The 18421-nt window shown below is 48.4% G+C and overlaps 1 protein-coding gene across 2 annotated transcripts; it reads right to left on the reverse strand.

The window, feature by feature from the left end:
* Positions 1 to 6320: 6320 nt before the first annotated feature.
* POP4 (POP4 ribonuclease P/MRP subunit) lies at positions 6321 to 18091 on the reverse strand. 2 transcript variants are annotated; one of them, XM_083163640.1, is made up of 7 exons: positions 17976 to 18091; positions 14162 to 14214; positions 12752 to 12975; positions 12600 to 12677; positions 9841 to 9902; positions 7537 to 7638; positions 6321 to 6728 (listed from the first exon to the last, which is right to left on the reverse strand). In XM_083163640.1, the coding sequence occupies exons 1-7, from the start codon at positions 18088 to 18090 to the stop codon at positions 6592 to 6594; spliced, it is 771 nt and encodes a 256-aa protein (XP_083019766.1). In that variant the 5' UTR covers position 18091; the 3' UTR covers positions 6321 to 6591. The 2 variants fall into 2 exon arrangements, with proteins under 2 accessions (XP_083019766.1, XP_083019767.1); XM_083163641.1 differs by lacking the exon at positions 17976 to 18091 and adding an exon at positions 17867 to 17927.
* Positions 18092 to 18421: the final 330 nt, after the last annotated feature.

Genomic DNA, 18421 nt, shown 5'->3' on the forward strand with positions numbered 1-18421 from the left:
TTTCACCGTGAAAACGGCACCCGAACAGCAACTCGCACCCTTCGGGGTTAATAGGATCGTCCCCATAGAATATAAAATACCATTGTAATAACACTCCTGAGAAGATTATCGCACCAGCCACCGCATCCGGCCAGCACGGCAATGATCTGAGAGTCACCAGGAACGGATATCCCTAATTGTTAATATTAACCACTGGAAGATGAGGTGCAATTTTATTTTAGAGCCCTATACAGCACCCAGTCGGATTAGTTTAATTGTCCCTGTATTCATTTCCGCCAAGCTGCTTTTATGGGGTTTTATTTTCTCTTATTACTACTGAATAATACATTGATTGGCGATACTAACGATTCACATTTACAGCAACTTATTTACACACTCTTCTTTTTATAATAATTATCTTTTATATTGAATACTTTTATAGGCTTGGCAATTGTTAATTATTCATTTTTATTCTCAAGTGCTGTCCCAATTTTCCTTCCTAGTAATCTTCACACAAATTCCTTAGAAAGCCTCTAATCCAGAGCTGGACAAACTGGTCTTCGAAATCTACTAACAGTCACATTTTCCATATCACCCAGATGGTGCACAGCAACTGTCACATTTCCCAGACGGTACTTGTTTCCTATCTGGGCGCCCATCGCGGGTACATCGCATGTCATTATAATGACATGCGATGCGACCGACGCGATGCCCGCGATTTTCCCATAGAGAACAATGTTAAATGCCTCAATTTACCCGCGATGACCGCGATTTACCATAGGAAACAATGTTAAATGGATCAATTTCCCCAAATTATCATAGGGAACAATGGGAAATGTGGCAAAAACACCCCTGAACATAAAAATGTCCCCCCAAAAGTAGTTGACGCCACCCCGCCATCAACGTGAACCCGAAGCGTGGCGAGCGCAGCGAGCCCGCGAGGGGCGGCGGTACGCGTCCTCCGACCTTTTCATGCCCTACTATCCACTAGGGCGTGGAGTGAGAATAGAATAGTGTGGCGAGCGCAGCGAGCCACCGAACCCGAAGCGTGGCGAGCGCAGCGAGCCCCGCGAGGGGACGCGGATACCTTCACAGTTATACGCGTCCCCTCGCGGGCTTCCCAGGTGTCAAGCCCGCGAAGGGACGCGTTTACCTGTGAAGGTATCCGCGTCCGCTCGCCACGCTTCGGGCTCGGTGGCGCGCTGCGCTCGCCACACTATTCTATTCTCACTCCACGCCCTAGTGGATAGTAGGGCATGAAAAGGTCGGAGGACGCGTACCGCCACCGCTCGCCACGCTTCGGGTTCACGTTGATGGCGGGGTGGCGTCAACTACTTTTGGGGGGATATTTTTATGTTCAGGGGTGTTTTTGCCACATTTCCCATTGTTCCCTATGATAATTTGGGGAAATTGATCCATTTAACATTGTTTCCTATGGTAAATCGCGGTCATCGCGGGTAAATTGAGGCATTTAACATTGTTCTCTATGGGAAAATCGCGGGCATCGCGTCTGGCCCATCGCACCCGATTTTTTATCGGCCGCGATGCCCGCGATTTTACCCCCGATGCCCGCGATTAAAATCGTGGGCGCCCAGATAGGAAACAAGTACCCCCAGACCCCTTAGTTAGTAATGAAGGAAAAAAGGGGGTGAAACCGCGCTAACCCCCTTAGTTAGTAATGAATATACTTGAGCACCAGCTAAGGGGTCTGGGAAATGGGACAGTAATAAATACTTCTGTGCACCAGCTAGGTGGTCTGGGAATGTGACAGTTATTTAATGAATACACCTGAGCACCAGCTAGTTGGTCTGGGAATGTGACAGTTATTTAATGAATACACCTGAGCACCTGCTAGTTGGTCTGGCTATGTGACAGTTAATAATGAATACACTTGAGCACCAGCCGTCACATAGGGCCTTATTCTAGTTCACTCTTAGAGGCAAATTCCTTCTTAGCTGGACAAAACCATGTGCACTGTAGGTGGGGCAGATGTGACATGTGCAGAGACAATTAGATTTGGGTGGGGTTTTTCTTCAAATGAGATCTATGTAAAACCAGTGTAAAAATAAAGCAGTCAGTATTTTCCCTGCACAGAAACAAAATAACTCACCCAAAGCTAAATCTCTAAGAGTGAACTAGAATAAGGCCCATAGCCAGACCAACTCAGCAGGTGCTCAGGTGTATTCATTACCAACTGTCACATTCCCAAACCACCTAGCTGGTGCACAGAAGTATTTATTACAGTCCCGTTTCCCAGACCATGTAGCTCGTGCACAGGTGCAGTCATTACTAACTGTCACATTTCCCATATCACCTAGCGGGTGCACAGCTCTAGTCATTACCAACTGTCACACTTCCCAGACCACCCAGCTGGTGCACAGATGCAGTCATTACTAAGGGGGGTATTCATTGTCTGTCGAGCTTGCTATTTGTTCAAGCTTTTGTTGTTTTCTCGAAGTGAATTATATATTTTTCCAAGCTCGCATATTCATTGTGATCTTTTCTCGATTTTCGAGGCGAGCTCGCTGGTACTCCATTCCTCGACTAGTCTAGCTATTTTGGTGAGAAATTTCCCGGTAACTTGGGTTCGCATATTCAATGCAGGTTACAGAACAGGAGGTCGACATGTTGAAAGCATTTTTCTCCCTTTTTTAAGCCGCGATCTTTCTTTGTCGGGACAATGTTATTTTTCAAGTTTAACATGTTTTAAATGTGTGAAAATACAGTAATGTTCCATATGTAATATATGTGTTCTTATCTTTAACTTAGGAATTCTGCGGCAGGGCATGCTGGTTGCAGTAGTTCCACAGAGGCAGAGGGGCCATGAGAAAGACACCAGTGATGGGCATTGACCAAAGAATAACCATGTGAAGAAGCAAATATTATAACAGTAGTACAGGCGCCACACCCCAAACTTGATCACAAGACTACACACGCTGCGCCATAAGCAAGGCAAAACTCATTTGAAATAACTAGGCAACATAATAGCGGGTTACAGAAGTCCACAATCAAAAAAAGTCCAACAGGCCAAAGAATATCACAAAGCAAATAGCACGGCGCAACAACTTTACCAAACAATACAACATAAATCAAAAGCATAACACTGCAGAAGAAGAAATGCAAAACCCAATATATAAACCTCTGCATATTACCTTTTACAAAATTTGTATCCCCAAAATGACACCGCCTGAGACTGGATCTGGTACGATAGAAAATGCGCTGTGATGTCTTCCTCCAGTTTTTCATTCGGTCCTGCTCCTATGCAAATTTCTGCACCCACGCTGGGCAGCTCCTTATATAGAAAAAGTCGAGATGGGAAGGCGAGATTGCCACGCCTACTGCTCAGCTCATTGGCCACACGTCAACAGATGGCAGTTCATGTTGAGAGCACTTTGAATAAGCGTGACTTAAACGTAAAAGGTAAACGGAAAAAAAAATTCAGCTCAAATCGCAAAAATCTAGCTGTGTACACACAATGCAATATATTGCTCAGTGTCCCATTTTCTTCAGCGACCAGAGATGGTCGCTGATAAAAAGGAGACTCTCTTCCGGGAGAAACAGTGAGAGCAGCTGATCGCATGCTCCTGCGACCAGCAACCATTAGGGGCTGAACACGGGAGCGCACACATCGCCCACAGCACATATAAATCCCTGGCAATATGGTCGCCCAGCGATATGTGCTTAAAATCGCCCCAGCTTAACTGTCACATTTCCGAGACTACCCAGCTGGTGCACAGGTGCCATCATTACTGTCACGTGACAGGCCTAGCCCATCCAGCGGTTTTAAAACTACACATCCCAGCATGCCCTACCACAGTTTTAGCATTCCTTAACAGCAAAATTGTCTCAGGGCATTCGGATACTTGTAGTGTCAAAACAGCTGGGGTCACAGGTTGGCCATAAATAAAAGATGCATAATAAAAACATCTCCTATACATTTAGCCAGATCTGTCAATCACTGTGTGTGTGTGTGTATAACACTGGGCGGCGTTAGTTACCACACTTATCTCCATCCCCCTCCCAGCGTTATACAATCAACACACACAGTCCAACAGATCGTCAACTCGAAACATCAGTGTGTGAGGAGTTGTACACAGCCAGCGCAGTGATTGCCTCCCCTCCATCCGCCGACGGTAGTAGTAATGCTGCAGCTAGCCGGCCATAGGACACTTCCCCCACGCTATGCTTTCCCCAATACCCGTGGATTGCTTCCTGCCCCGGGACCTGTCACCGTCCATACACCTGCCCCCACTGCAGTAGTCCCTTGGAGATAAGCAACAATAAGCTGGGGTCTCCCAAGCACCCACTACCCGCCAGCCTCCCTGCTCCCTCCCCACCTAGCCTGGTGCAGCATCAATTGGGAGCAGGTGCGCGTGTTGGAGCCGCTAGGCATGTGGTGCACTTCCTTCCCGCCTGCACCTCCTGCCCCGGGAACCCGCCCAGCCCCATCATCGAAGTTGAGTACATGCGCCGCATCTCCCGGGGCCCTACTCACCACCCTGCACACCGGCCCGCTGCCCTCTCCAAGCTGCTAAAAGGTGCATGTGCTGGAGCCACTAGGCATGTGGTGCGCATCCTGCCCGCCTGTGCCTCCTGCCTCGGGAACCCTCCCAGCCCAGCATCACCTGGAGCGGTACTTTCAATGTCCATTATGCCAAAGGCAGCGGTTCTGTCAGTATGTATTATGCCAGCTCATGGTGTAATGCCAGGACACCTGCCAGCCATGTCATTCCATCACTGCCACCTGGTACGTGGCAGCATTGCACAGTGGCCAGTCTGCTTCTCCTGCACAACCTCCCAAAAATGTCACCTGGTGTACAGCAATGCCCTGGATGAATGCCCCCACAGGCTTTGCCAGGTGCCTCACCATAGGGATGCCAGTCCTGGCACATCTGCAGATGGCTGTGTAGTAAATGTGCCCACTAATCAAATTGGCAGAACTGGCCCACTTCCTGACAGAGCTTCCGTGTCAAGCTAAATGTCGCCCGCCTCAGTCACCCGCATGTGGTGCACGTCCTGGCCACCAGCGTCTCCTGCCCTTGTTACCCAGGCACCCCTAGCACCATAGAGTACACGGGCAGCAGCTCCCTGCACCTATGGCTGGGGACCTGCTTGGTAGATACGTCTGCCTGTGCTATGTGGCCCACGTCGCGCATGGGTTGTGATTCCTGCGCCGGGTTGAGGTGGCCCACCTTGACCTTAAGTTGGCCCACTGTTTGCCCTGGGACACCTGTGCAAGATCGGGTACTTCGGGTGCTCGCTGCGGTACCGGGACGATGCCGACGACTCCGTTTACACACAGCTGCGACACCTGGGGGGCACCTACACCCACCGGGCGCCCAACCTCCGGGGACAGCCGGTGACCATCAAACCAGGCATCTACTCCGCTACACCCGCACTATCCTCGTACACGCCACTACCCCACCCGCCTCACCACCACACCTCCCCCACCAACAGCACCCTCGGACACCCTTCCGCACCATAACCACCCCACCACCACCCACAGCACACTGGCTGTACAGAACCTTTTAGGTTCTATAGACAGAACCTAAATGGTTGCTATGGGCAACATCACCTTTTAAGGGGGGGGGGGGGGGGGGGATTTTTTGTAAATTTACACCTTGTTTCTAAAATGCTATAGGAAACAAGAAAATCAGTCCATTGGTTAAGCACAACTCCCACCATTGTCAGCGAGGATCATGACCACTAATTACCTCCCGTCTGAAGTCACATCCTCATGTTTTTGAAGTTCAGGAAAGGAAAAGAAATACAGACACATTCTTTATAATGTTTCCACACTTACACATTATTTATTTTCTTTATTGCAGCCGCAGAGTAACAACTGTAATACTTGCGCTGAGTGTCACATAAGAAATGTCTGAATCCAAGATACATTTATTTACGTGTGCTGCGTTGTTTACTTTTATAGTCTTAAAACTTTATTGTACAACGTGACAGTTAATGTGTGTGTGTTTATCATAGGAAATGGCTGCAATAAATCGTTTTATAGGTAGCGTGCAGATTAAACATGTCACTGGCAAATTTTTAATGCCAATAACTAAAAAAAATTAAAAAAATAAACATTAAAAAAACGGGCAAAAAATAAAAGTACAAAAAAATTAAATAAAACGGTTCTCGGATGTTTTTCGTTTAATAGATAATTTGAATATGAGGCACTAAACCTCCTGCCTTCATTAATTGCTTCCCTGGCGCCGCCTCCGCCTCCTTCTCCGTGCACTCATTAGACGAGGCGGTGGCGTTTCAGCCCTTTAAATTTCTCTCTCTTTGCCATCTTATTAGAACACTGAAAATTCTTACATTCCAAACATTTTAGGACATCGTAAAGTATGGCAGCAGTTTAATGGTACAGGATATTATGTGTCATCTACAGGAAATAAAAATGTTTTACTTCTGTGGGAGTTTATTAGTTGTACAAGAGTTTCATCATTACTCAATTCCAGCAGCCCTTGAAACTCCTCCATAAGCCGCAAAATACGATATTACCCTCACACGACTTAGTGATTTTCATCCGATCTTTCCACATATCTCCAGGAAAGAAAAAAAAAAAAAGTCTGTAACATAGAAGCGCTTGATCTTGGCGTTCTAACACCGTTACAGGTCTATGCTTCCTTTCGCTTTAAATTTCTTGGCAGAGCGCTCACTGGCTCTCATCTGAAGCTTGCTTCCGTAGATGTACGTGATAAATCCATCAATTTCCGTGCAGAAGACGCAGTTCAACTTGGGAACAACTGTCAAGCGAAGCAGGAAGCGGCCCGTAAATTAGATGCAAGGAGACCCTACTTAAACTGTCGCTGGAGAAATTGCCTCGATCATTCTGAGGAATGTCTCGGTTATGATTGTACTCGAGGTAACATTATGATACCCTTTCTGCTGGAGCCACAGATATCAAAATTATTTAATGTATGGATAGTAATTCCAGTACTGGCTGAAAAATTATCTTCGAGAGGGAGTCGGTGGTGCATTTTTGTGCATTAAGGAGGGCTGGTCCGATTGGACATTTACAATGCGCTCACTGCTGCATGGGACAATGACTCGGACCACAGCGGTCAATAATATTTAGGGGGTCCCCAAATGTAAAGGAGATAACAGATGCATACAGCAGCCAATGACTGTGGCTGTGCATTGCCAAACCAGGTATGGGTCATCCCAATTTAGGTCGACCTTCATTGGATTGACCACTGAAGGTTGACACCTGAAATAGGTCGACATAGGGAAGGTTGACCCAAGCATCAGGTCAACAATGGAAAGATCGACAGTCTAAAGGTCGACCTAATTTTGTGTCAACCTTCCGTCCCTGTGGACCATACCTATGTCGACCTTCAGTGATTGACCCAATTCATGATCGTATCCCGCCAAACCTTCTTACCATAAGTATGATAAGAACGTGCTGGGCCAGAGATTTGCAGAACTTTTACAGAAGGGAACGGTAACCGTTGCTTATTCCTACAATAAGGTCACTGAGATCTGGGGGGGGGGGGGGTCTGGTATTCTATGCACCAGTAATACCAGTTTACTCTAGGATAGGAAACTACATACCTTTCAACTTGTCTTCTTTGGTGATGATTTTGAAGACATGCTTTGTTTCTTGCAGTATGATTCCCTTTAGTCCCACGTAAGACGGACACTTAGATTTTGATACTGTGAATAGAAGAACATATGACAGAGAGTCTAAGACACAGTAATACAAAGGAAGCTTAATGCTGGGGGTTCGACACATGGGATGTTGGCTCATGACTAAAGCTGGCCATACATCAGAAAGATCGATCTTAAGATCGATTGCGCTCATGATTGTGTACAATTTCCCTTGAAATCCCCGGCAGTCCTTGGTGGTTTTTGGACACACAATCTACACACAATCGATCATACAATCAATCATACAATCCATCTACTGCATGATTGTGTACACAAGATGTGCACACAATCTGCATACAATCCATCTTACAATCAGTCATACAATCCATCTGCTGATTGATTGTATGATTATGTACATAAGATGTGCACACAATCTGCATACAATCCATCTTACAATCAGTTGAGATTGTATGATTGGGTACAATATCTTTCTGATGTATGGCCACCTTTAAGAACGATCACTGGGCCATTACAGACAATACATTTACAGCTGATTACACCTGTGCTGCTCATCCTCTCATGTAAGCGGTGCCCGGAAGTACCAGTGTGTATGGGCTGAGTCTCCAAGACCATAATGGGAGGCGTGCAAGACTGGACACTGGCTGTATATGGATCCAGGCTGTTTATGTGCATATAGATGGCTCCCGGGTACAGCACATTGCAGAAAGCACGGTCACCGTTCCCATAGACTTGTATGACACAGTATGGTGAAATGGGGACTGATCTTGCGAAAGACGCACATGACGATATTAACACGAGTGCGATTTATGAACCCATGGAGGTCTGGATTTGGAGTCGCACATAAAATTAGAGTGGAAAAACACACTACAGGCTGATCCAACTTTGATGTAATGTCCTTAAAACAAGTCAAAATGAGGCTTAGTAGTGTGTGTGGCCTCCACGTTCCTGTATGACCTCCCTACAACACCTGGGCATGCTCCTGATGAGGTGGCAGATGGTCTCCAGAGGGATCTCGTCCCAGACTTGGACTAAAGCATCCGCCAACTCCTGGACAGTCTGTGGTGCAACGTGGCGTTGGTGGATGGAGCGAGACATGATGTCCCAGATATGCTCAATTGGATTCAGGTCTGGGGAACGGGCGGGCCAGTCCATAGCATCAATGCCTTTGTCTTGCAGGAACTGCTGACACACTCCAGCCACATGAGGTCTAGCATGGTCTTGCATTAGGAGGAACCCAGGGCCAACTACAGCAGCATATGGTCTCACAAGGGGTCTGAGGATCTCATCTCGGTACCTAATGGCAGTCAGGCTAGCACATGGAGGGCTGTGCGCCCCCCCCCCCCAAAGAAATGCCACCCCACACCATTACTGATCCACTGCCAAACCGGTCATGCTGGAGGATGTTGCAGGCAGCAGAACATTCTCCTTGGCATCTCCAGACTGTCACATATGTCACTTGCTTAGTGTGAACCTGCTCTAATCTGTGAAGAGCACAGGGCGCCAGTGGCGAATTTACCAATCTTGGTGTTCTCTGGCAAATGCCAAACGTCCTGCACGGTGTTGGGCTGTAAGCAGAACCCCCACCTCATGGAGTCTGTTTATGACTGTTTGAGTAGACACACGCACATTTGTGGCCTGCTGGAGGTCATTTTGCAGGGCTCTGGCAGTGCTCATCCTGTTGCTCCTTGCACAAAGGCGAAGGTAGGGGTCCTGCTGCTGGGTTGTTGCCCTCCTATGGCCTCCTCCACGTCTCCTGATGTACTGGCCTGTCTCCTGGTAGCGCCTCCATGCACTGGACACTACGCTGACAGACACAGCCAACCTTCTTGCCACAGCTCGCATTGATGTGTCATCCTGGATGAGCTGCACTACCTGAGCCCCTTGTGTGGGTTGTAGACTCCGTCTCATGCTACCACTAGAGTGAAAGCACTGCCAGGTTTCAAATGTGGCCAAAACATCAGTCAGAAAGCATAGGAGCTGAGAAGTGGTCTGTGGTCACCACCTGTAGAACAACTCCTTTAATGGGGGTGTCTTGCTAATTGCCTATAATTTCCACCTGTTGTCTATTCTATTTGCACAACAGCATGCTAAATTTATTGTGAATCAGTGTTGCTTTCTAAGTGGACAGTTTGATTTCACAGAAGTGTGCTTGACTTGGAGTTACATTGTGTTGTTTAAGTGTTCCCTTTATATTTTTGAGCAATGTATATTCATCAATAGGATTATTTCCAAACTGAGTGTACGCACCCATAACCAGCGCCCCATGCAAGTCAGCCTTCAGCATCCTGTTCTGCACCATCTGCGGCTGCCTAGGACAGCAATATAAAGAAGGTAAGTACACAGCGGGGAATACACAAGGTGATGCTGAATCGTAGGGTGACCCTGATCATCCCTTACATCATGATCGCTTAGGAGTGACAGGCAACTTGTATGGAGTGGGGAGGAAGAGGGAGTGACAGGCAGCCGTATGGAGCGGGGAGGAAGAGGGAGTGACAGGCAGCCGTATGGAGCGGGGAGGGGAAGGAGGGAGTGACAGGCAGCCGTATGGAGCGGGGAGGGGAAGGAGGGAGTGACAGGCAGCCGTATGGAGCGGGGAGGGGAAGGAGGGAGTGACAGGCAGCCGTATGGAGTGAGGAGGAGGGACAGGCAGCCGTATGGAGCGGGTAGGAGAGTGAGGCAGCCGTATGGAGTGGGTAGGAGAGTGAGGCAGCCGTATGGAGTGGGTAGGAGAGTGAGGCAGCCGTATGGAGCAGAGAGGAGGAAGTGACAGGCAGCCGTATGGACCGAGGAGGAGGAGGGAGTGACAGGCAGCCGTGTGGAATGGGGAGGAGGAGAGTGACAGGCAGCCGTGTGGAACGGGGAGGAGGAGAGTGACAGGCAGCCGTGTGGAACGGGGAGGAGGAGAGTGACAGGCAGCCGTGTGGAACGGGAGGAGGAGGAGAGTGACAGGCAGCCGTGTGGAACGGGGAGGAGGAGGAGGAGAGTGACAGGCAGCCGTGTGGAACGGGGAGGAGGAGGAGGAGAGTGACAGGCAGCCGTGTGGAACGGGGAGGAGGAGGAGGAGAGTGACAGGCAGCTGTGTGGAACGGGGAGGAGGAGAGTGACAGGCAGCCGTGTGGAACGGGAGGAGGAGGAGAGTGACAGGCAGCCGTGTGGAACGGGAGGAGGAGGAGAGTGACAGGCAGCCGTGTGGAACGGGAGGAGGAGGAGAGTGACAGGCAGCCGTGTGGAACGGGAGGAGGAGGAGAGTGACAGGCAGCCGTGTGGAACGGGAGGAGGAGGAGAGTGACAGGCAGCCGTGTGGAACGGGAGGAGGAGGAGAGTGACAGGCAGCCGTGTGGAACGGGAGGAGGAGGAGAGTGACAGGCAGCCGTGTGGAACGGGAGGAGGAGGAGAGTGACAGGCAGCCGTGTGGAACGGGAGGAGGAGGAGAGTGACAGGCAGCCGTGTGGAACGGGAGGAGGAGGAGAGTGACAGGCAGCCGTGTGGAACGGGAGGAGGAGGAGAGTGACAGGCAGCCGTGTGGAACGGGAGGAGGAGGAGAGTGACAGGCAGCCGTGTGGAACGGGAGGAGGAGGAGAGTGACAGGCAGCCGTGTGGAACGGGAGGAGGAGGAGAGTGACAGGCAGCCGTGTGGAGCAGAGAGGAGGAAGTGACAGGCAGCCGTATGGAACGAGGAGGAGGAAGGAGTGACAGGCAGCCGTGTGGAACGGGGAGGAGGAGGAGGAGAGTGACAGGCAGCCGTGTGGAACGGGGAGGAGGAGGAGGAGAGTGACAGGCAGCGGTGTGGAACAGGGAGGAGGAGAGTGACAGGCAGCCGTGTGGAACGGGAGGAGGAGGAGAGTGACAGGCAGCCGTGTGGAGCAGAGAGGAGGAAGTGACAGGCAGCCGTATGGAACGAGGAGGAGGAAGGAGTGACAGGCAGCTGTGTGGAACGGGGAGGAGGAGGAGGAGAGTGACAGGCAGCCGTGTGGAACGGGGAGGAGGAGGAGGAGGAGGAGGAGAGTGACAGGCAGCCGTGTGGAACAGGGAGGAGGAGGAGAGTGACAGGTAGCCGTATGGAACCGGGAGGAGGAGAGTGACAGGTAGCCGTATGGAACCGGGAGGAGGAGAGTGACAGGTAGCCGTATGGAACCGGGAGGAGGAGGAGGAGGAGGAGAGTGACAGGTAGCCGTATGGAACCGGGAGGAGGAGGAGGAGGAGGAGGAGAGTGACAGGCAGCCGTATGGAACCGGGAGGAGGAGAGTGACGGGCAGCCGTATGGAACCGGGAGGAGGAGGAGGAGAGTGACAGGTAGCCGTATGGAACCGGGAGGAGGAGGAGGAGGAGGAGGAGAGTGACAGGCAGCCGTATGGAACCGGGAGGAGGAGAGTGACGGGCAGCCGTATGGAACCGGGAGGAGGAGAGTGACAGGCAGCCGTGTGGAATGGGGAGGAGGAGGAGAGAGTGACAGGCAGCCGTATGGAACCGGGAGGAGGAGGGAGTGACAGGCAGCCGTATGGAACCGGGAGGAGGAGGAGAGTGACAGGTAGCCGTATGGAACCGGGAGGAGGAGGAGAGTGACAGGTAGCCGTATGGAACCGGGAGGAGGAGGAGAGTGACAGGTAGCCGTATGGAACCGGGAGGAGGAGGAGAGTGACAGGTAGCCGTATGGAACCGGGAGGAGGAGAGAGTGACAGGCAGCCGTATGGAACCGGGAGGAGGAGGGAGTGACAGGCAGCCAGCTGTATAGAACGAGGAGGAGGGAGTAACAGGCAGCCGTATGAAATGGGGAGGAGGAGGAGGGAGTAAAAGGCAGCCATATGAAATGGGGAGGAGGAGGAGGGAGTATCAGGCAGCTGTAAGGAGTAAGGAGGAGGGAATGATAATAAACTAGAGACGAGGAAACTACAGGTGTCTGGAAAGACGGGCTGATAATAGTAATTATTAAGAGGTGGTTCTCCCCTTATTGTGATATTATAAAGCCATTTCTTGGCACAGTGGACAAAGTTATAATAACAACTCACGCGTCTGGTCTTAGTCCATTGCACAGGTCTCGAATATACTGCTTCCAGAGCTCATGCAGAGGAAGAAACATGTCATACCTGTATAGGAGAAGGTGGCAATTACTGGACGAGGACAGGGGAAGACAGCGACACAGGATGGACAATATCCCCACCTCTGCTGCTCTGCTTTGATCTCAAACAGTCTCATCTCCCTCCGTTCCTTGGCCGTCAAAGCCTTCGCCTTCTTCTGTTTCATCCTCTTCTTCTTTTTGTGATAGTGCTCTAGCACCACGGCCTTCCGCTCCAGCGACTCCTGGAGGGACTTCTTCTTCAGGTTCGGCATACTGCGCTTTAGGAAGGAATTCACAAACGCCTCCGCTTTCTTGGAGCTTTGCATCTGGAAGAGAAGACATTGTTGCCACATTCCAAACATACGCTAGAGAGAACAAACCTACATCGCAAAGGGAGGCACTAAAAACTCGGGCCCCCCAGGCTTGCTCTAAGGGGCCCTGCTGTTATGGTAGTCAAACTGTCCCACTTTGCGGTGGTGTACATAATACTTCATTAATACTTATGTCTTATCGCCGCTGCATCTATTATCTATCTATATATATATTTGGGTCAGACAGCATCAGCTCTGCCAAGAGGGAACAGAGCCCTTTAATAGAGGTCCTGGTTCTCCCATGCTACAGTAACCCTTATGCTGCCAGGTGAGTCACTAGTCCTGTGTTGGCTTGGGAAAAAAGGATTTAGTGGCGAGTTGTGGGAATGTCCCAAAGCCTCTGTATAGGAAAGTATGGAAAAGCACTTAGACTAGGTACACCAAGAACATGCAGACCTCAAGAACTACACATCCCAGCATGCCCTGCCACGGTTTTAGCAGGCACTTAAAAGCATGGTATGCTAGGATGTTTAGCAGCTTTAAAACCACATGTTAAATTAACCTGCATCTTCTGTGTGTTCATTGTATGTGGGCATTTGATGATAATAAAGATATTTTTGATTTGATCTGCTGCTGCAACTTTATGCTCCTAGTAATCCTAATGGTCAGTACACACGGAGGTGCCAGCATCTGCTGGCAGGAGGAAGGGACGGCACCGGGTGTAGGGGGGGGAACGGGGGGGCCATGCTGATAGTAGAAATAGACTGTGCTGTACAGTCTATTTCTACATTAGATACAGATGCTGCGCAGCGGGATCTAATCAGTATTGGGTGCTGCACAGCATGGTGCAATTTGCAGTACATGCTAGGCAATTTTGAATATATATAGTTAAAATCAACAGTGCAAATCGTACCAAATGTAACAATGAGGATCACCCCCCTGGTCACTCCGACACCTGTTTAGCAGGAGACCCTGTTTCCGTGACTGGGAAAGTCTTATAGCCCTCCATTAGGGATTGTACACCTGGACTGCAATCTGTCGCTCGTGTAGGGACTGGCAGAGAACTGGGGTCCCCAGAGGACAGGCTGCAAACTTAAAGGTTTTGATCAATGTCAACAAAATCCCTGTGCTGTTATTTGCTAGATGCACACAGGTGGTTGTGACGAGTGCAGTACAGTTTTTATAATATAGAACAACTCACCTCCAGTCCGAGCCCTTGGGCCTCTTCTTGGGGGATTTTTTGGTAAATTAGATCTAAAGGGGAAAATAAAAAAAAGACAGTGAATACAATAAAATGATTTCCAGACATATCTGGTTATTTATTATTATTTCTCTAGTGAAAAACAGCAGTTTCTCTATTGTGAGACAGTAACGTGTGCAGAGAACTAGGCTGCAATGTAATGCAGACCTGTACAGAGATAGCTTACTGCCTCCTATCTGCAGCCTGGGGAACTGCTAACTACTGTGTTTTTCCAGGGACTTTAGCCAATTCTAAAATACTAGTTAAAAGCCTGTCAAAATGACGGCTTTTGCAATGTACTTTCACTTTGAGCTGTGACAGTTTTTAGCCGACAAACTCTCCACCCCACCCCAGATCTGCTCCTACCTCCAATCTCTGTCTTCACAGCTCACTCTCTCCATATCCAGCAAGTTTGAAACAGATCAGTGTCACTACAAATATTGCTTTCACTTTCAGTTATGACAACATTTAGCATACAAAAGAGTAATTTTGTCAGTCGAGCGCCCTCTAGTTGTCAGTGGCGGTATTTCACCTAAGAGGTGGGCAAAACAGCAATGTGAAGATTTTAGTTGGGGCTGTATGTTGACCTGTCAAGGACTCCACAAGACCTCTGAAGGAGTCCTGTGATGTCAGGTACCAAGACAATGGCAGAGCTTGGAAATTGGGAGTTGGGGCCGCCGGGGCTCAGACTTCTTTTTTGGCACATCCCACATCCCTTGAAGCCCAAGCCAACACCTTGAACTCTTTATCAAGTTTCTCAAACCATTACTGAACAATGCTTGTGTTGTGGCTCAGGCGCATTATCCTGCCGAGAGAGGCCGCTGCCATCAGGGAACACCATTGCCATGGAAGGGGATACTTGGTCTGCTATGATGTTTAGATAGGTGTCAAAGAAATTTGCACATGAATGCCAGGATCCCAGGTCACACACACACACACACACACACAACTGCAGAGCATGCCGTGGTTAAACGTTCAGTGGAATAGGTTTGCGCTATATAAACCAGTAACAAATCAACTCAGCCACTGGACAAATACTAACCTAACACTGTGACGGGAACCAGGGTGTGTCAGCTTGTGCAGCACAGATAATGATCAACCGCTGGTATCACAAGTCTCGCTGCACACCTGTATAGGTCATCCTCATAGCGCACAACAGTATTACAGCCAGTATGGGTCATAGAGTTGACACTATGAAGGTTGAAATACATAAGGTCCACCACTAAAAGTCCCTAGGGCCTGTGTCAACACATGAAATAGGTCGACATGGCTAAGGTTGACAATGGGAAGTTCAACAGTCAAAAGATCAACATGAGTTCTTCATGTCCCGAATTTCGACGCTGCGCTCGGCACACAATTATATTCTTCCTCCACGCCCTAGTGGTTGGTAGGTTAAGAAATACCGCCTGTCGGCACAAATAACGTAATGCTTCCTTAATGCAACCTTCATAGTGTTGATCTAGGGACCGTATCCCGTTCCATATGCTCAGTTTCGCAGCTGAGGGTTATACAAGCTTTCAGCATTTTATCGATGTTTATTTTTACAGGAGCTCTGGAAGTTTATCATACACAAGATTTTGCTTTTATGGCCATATCCCATAAAATCTGCCGTTTTTATATGTTTTATAGCTGCACGGAGCGGAGCATTTTCTGCTGATTTGGGAAGACGTCTGTCAGCCCTGTCCCCTCCCATCGATGGTCCCCTGACATTAGACATAATTGTTTACTAGCTGCTGGAACACAGCGTTTCATTCCGTTCTCTCGCACTAATTTGGTTTTTCCTGTTCGAGAAAATCAATGGAGAATTATTGTCTTGAGCAGCTAAAACAATAACAAACTGTGCGGCTGCTTAATGTATTTTTAGAAGCGTAGATCATAGATTAACTGGGAAAAACAATTTTAAACCAGAGCTTCACAAACTTGGTTCTGAAGGCACCCCTTACAGTCCAGGTTTTCTGGTAATCCATTCTTAAGCACCGATGTTCCATCAAACTAACCTGTGCTTAAATGTGTAAATACTTAAACCCTGGACAGTTATGGTGGTTTGAGGATAAAGTTTGGGAAACACTGGGTTAAAGCATTTTTCTTTCTGCATAGCTAAGCCACTGCCTAGTCACCTTAAGATGAATATCAGGTACAGTAGCTGCCCCTCTAACAGCCCCCCTCCCTAATCTCCTGGTGCATCTCATGTCAGATGAAACCTTTTTTAAAACACAAGCTGAATCTGTAACATACAGGGATACTCTGGACATTATCTGGGGTTTTACAAAGGAGTTACTAGGTAACCACAGACACGTGAAATGCATTACACTCACCAGATGCAGCACTACTAATCTTATGACACCTTTTCAAATTCTACCACTATAAAGCCACCAACACTTTTGTAAAAGCTCTTTGAGATGTTGCCAAGTCAGAAGGCAGACAGGGATACAGTGTATAATAATTAGTAACATCTAAACATGGTTTTCTACATCATATATCCCTTAATCCTACAGATCCACACTCTATTCTTCACATTCTGATTCATAGTAACTTGCGAAACATCGAAGTATGTAGCAAAAATCCCACACAGACTGGCCACATTGCAGGGTAACTAGCCCAAGCTGATTCGATGCTCTGTCATCTCAGAACCAACTTCAGGGCGAGCAAACAGACAGTGACAGTGAATGGAAAAAGTAAACACTGCATAAAATTTGACAAGGATACTACTGGGATGACAGTACATTACTGCTGGTCTTTTCTGGAAGTGCCTCAATTTTTTTTTTTTTATATTTCTGCATCACATCATCTAAGCCGTAAACACACACACACACACACACACTAGATTATTGTGTCATCCTGTTACTAAATACTTAAAACCTACCCCTTGTTCCTTTATGGCCCTGCCCATGTTAACAGATTGTTTAAAACCTTAATAAAATATCTAAAGGAAAAACAAATGGACAGTACATACATATGAGGCTTGATTCAGAACTGCTTGCTAGGCAGCGTATGATCGCAGCTTAGTGAACAGGTAAACACCACCATGAAAATCCGCACATTTCAATGTCAGGGGATGTGTGCGCTTACACAACCCCTCTTATGCGGCCGCACAAAGGAAACATCATTCTATTGGCACCAACCATCAAATCTTTTTTTTTCCCCATTAGCAAATAAAATTCTGTTGAAACTGTCTGAATACTGGGCGGGCGCTGACGTCATGTGACATCAACCAGCCTGAGTTCCCCAGCCACCTGCAAACACCTCAGCAAGTGTGATACTCGTGGAAGGTGTTCGCACAGCGCAATTCAGCCCCATCCGATCTGGTCTGAATCGGACCCATTATACACTACTGCCAGCACAACATCGAGCTTCTGACAAACATATAGCCATTTAAGCCATTATAGCCATCAGAGTCGACAACTAGTCGACATAGCGGTAATGTTAGCATTAAGTCATGATTAGGTTTATTGATACATTAATGGATTGTCTGCACTGTAAACACGTCAACCTCATGCACCAACTCTGCTGACACAGCCAGCTGCTACATTCCCACCCCTGCCATGTACTAAGATCGCAGTATCCTGCAAGGCAGGGGTTACTGCACCATAGCTGAACCAGCCCCCAGAAACAAGGTCTGACCGCATTCTGCGGGGAAACCTGAGCACCCCCACTACTAACACATACAGAGGGGCATTCTGGGACTTGTGGTGGGAGGCCACAGTCCGCCTAGATCCGCCACAATACCCCCAGCAGCAGCTCCCTTCATACAGCCAGTCACAGACAGGGAACTCACGGTCCATCTTTTCACGCTCTCTCCCACACAAGTGACTGCGTGCGGTCCAGGCTTCCCTGTGCACTTCCGGGCGCCTGACGATGACGTCACGGAGAGGCGCGCCAGGAGTTGCCATAGAGACTATTCAGAGTATCATTAATTTGGGTAGGTTTTTTTTTTGCAATTACTGTGCAAAGTAATAACCATCCGGAGACCAATGTCCCATAATAACTTTCCTCTTCTTGTTATTGTTCAGACAAGGCACTCTAGTCACCCACATCATTATATCACCTGCCATATACATTACTGCCGGGGGCTAGCTATCATCATTATAACAGAATGCTGGGAAACTGCCCACATCTCAATGCAAAAATAAGTGCAAATGAACATTAATCTTTCATTTAAAAAAAAAATATATATATTATTATCATTATTGTTACTTCTATTTTTATTATTGTTATCATGTA

The sequence above is a fragment of the Crinia signifera genome, chromosome 11, assembly GCF_055691185.1.
Source record: "Crinia signifera chromosome 11, ASM5569118v1, whole genome shotgun sequence".
Classification (NCBI taxonomy): domain Eukaryota; kingdom Metazoa; phylum Chordata; class Amphibia; order Anura; family Myobatrachidae; genus Crinia; species Crinia signifera.

What these genes read in the sequence shown, in the direction of transcription:
- POP4 (XM_083163640.1), bottom strand. Translation starts at nt 18,090, where the DNA reads ATGGCAACTCCTGGCGCGCCTCTCCGTGACGTCATCGTCAGGCGCCCG. An exon ending in AGAGCGTGAAAAGATGGACC is followed by an intron (nt 14,215 to 17,975) that starts GTGAGTTCCCTG and finishes TTTCCCCTTTAG; the next exon opens with ATCTAATTTACCAAAAAATC. An exon ending in GCATGGGGCGCTGGTTATGG is followed by an intron (nt 7,639 to 9,840) that starts GTGCGTACACTC and finishes TTCTATTCACAG; the next exon opens with TATCAAAATCTAAGTGTCCG.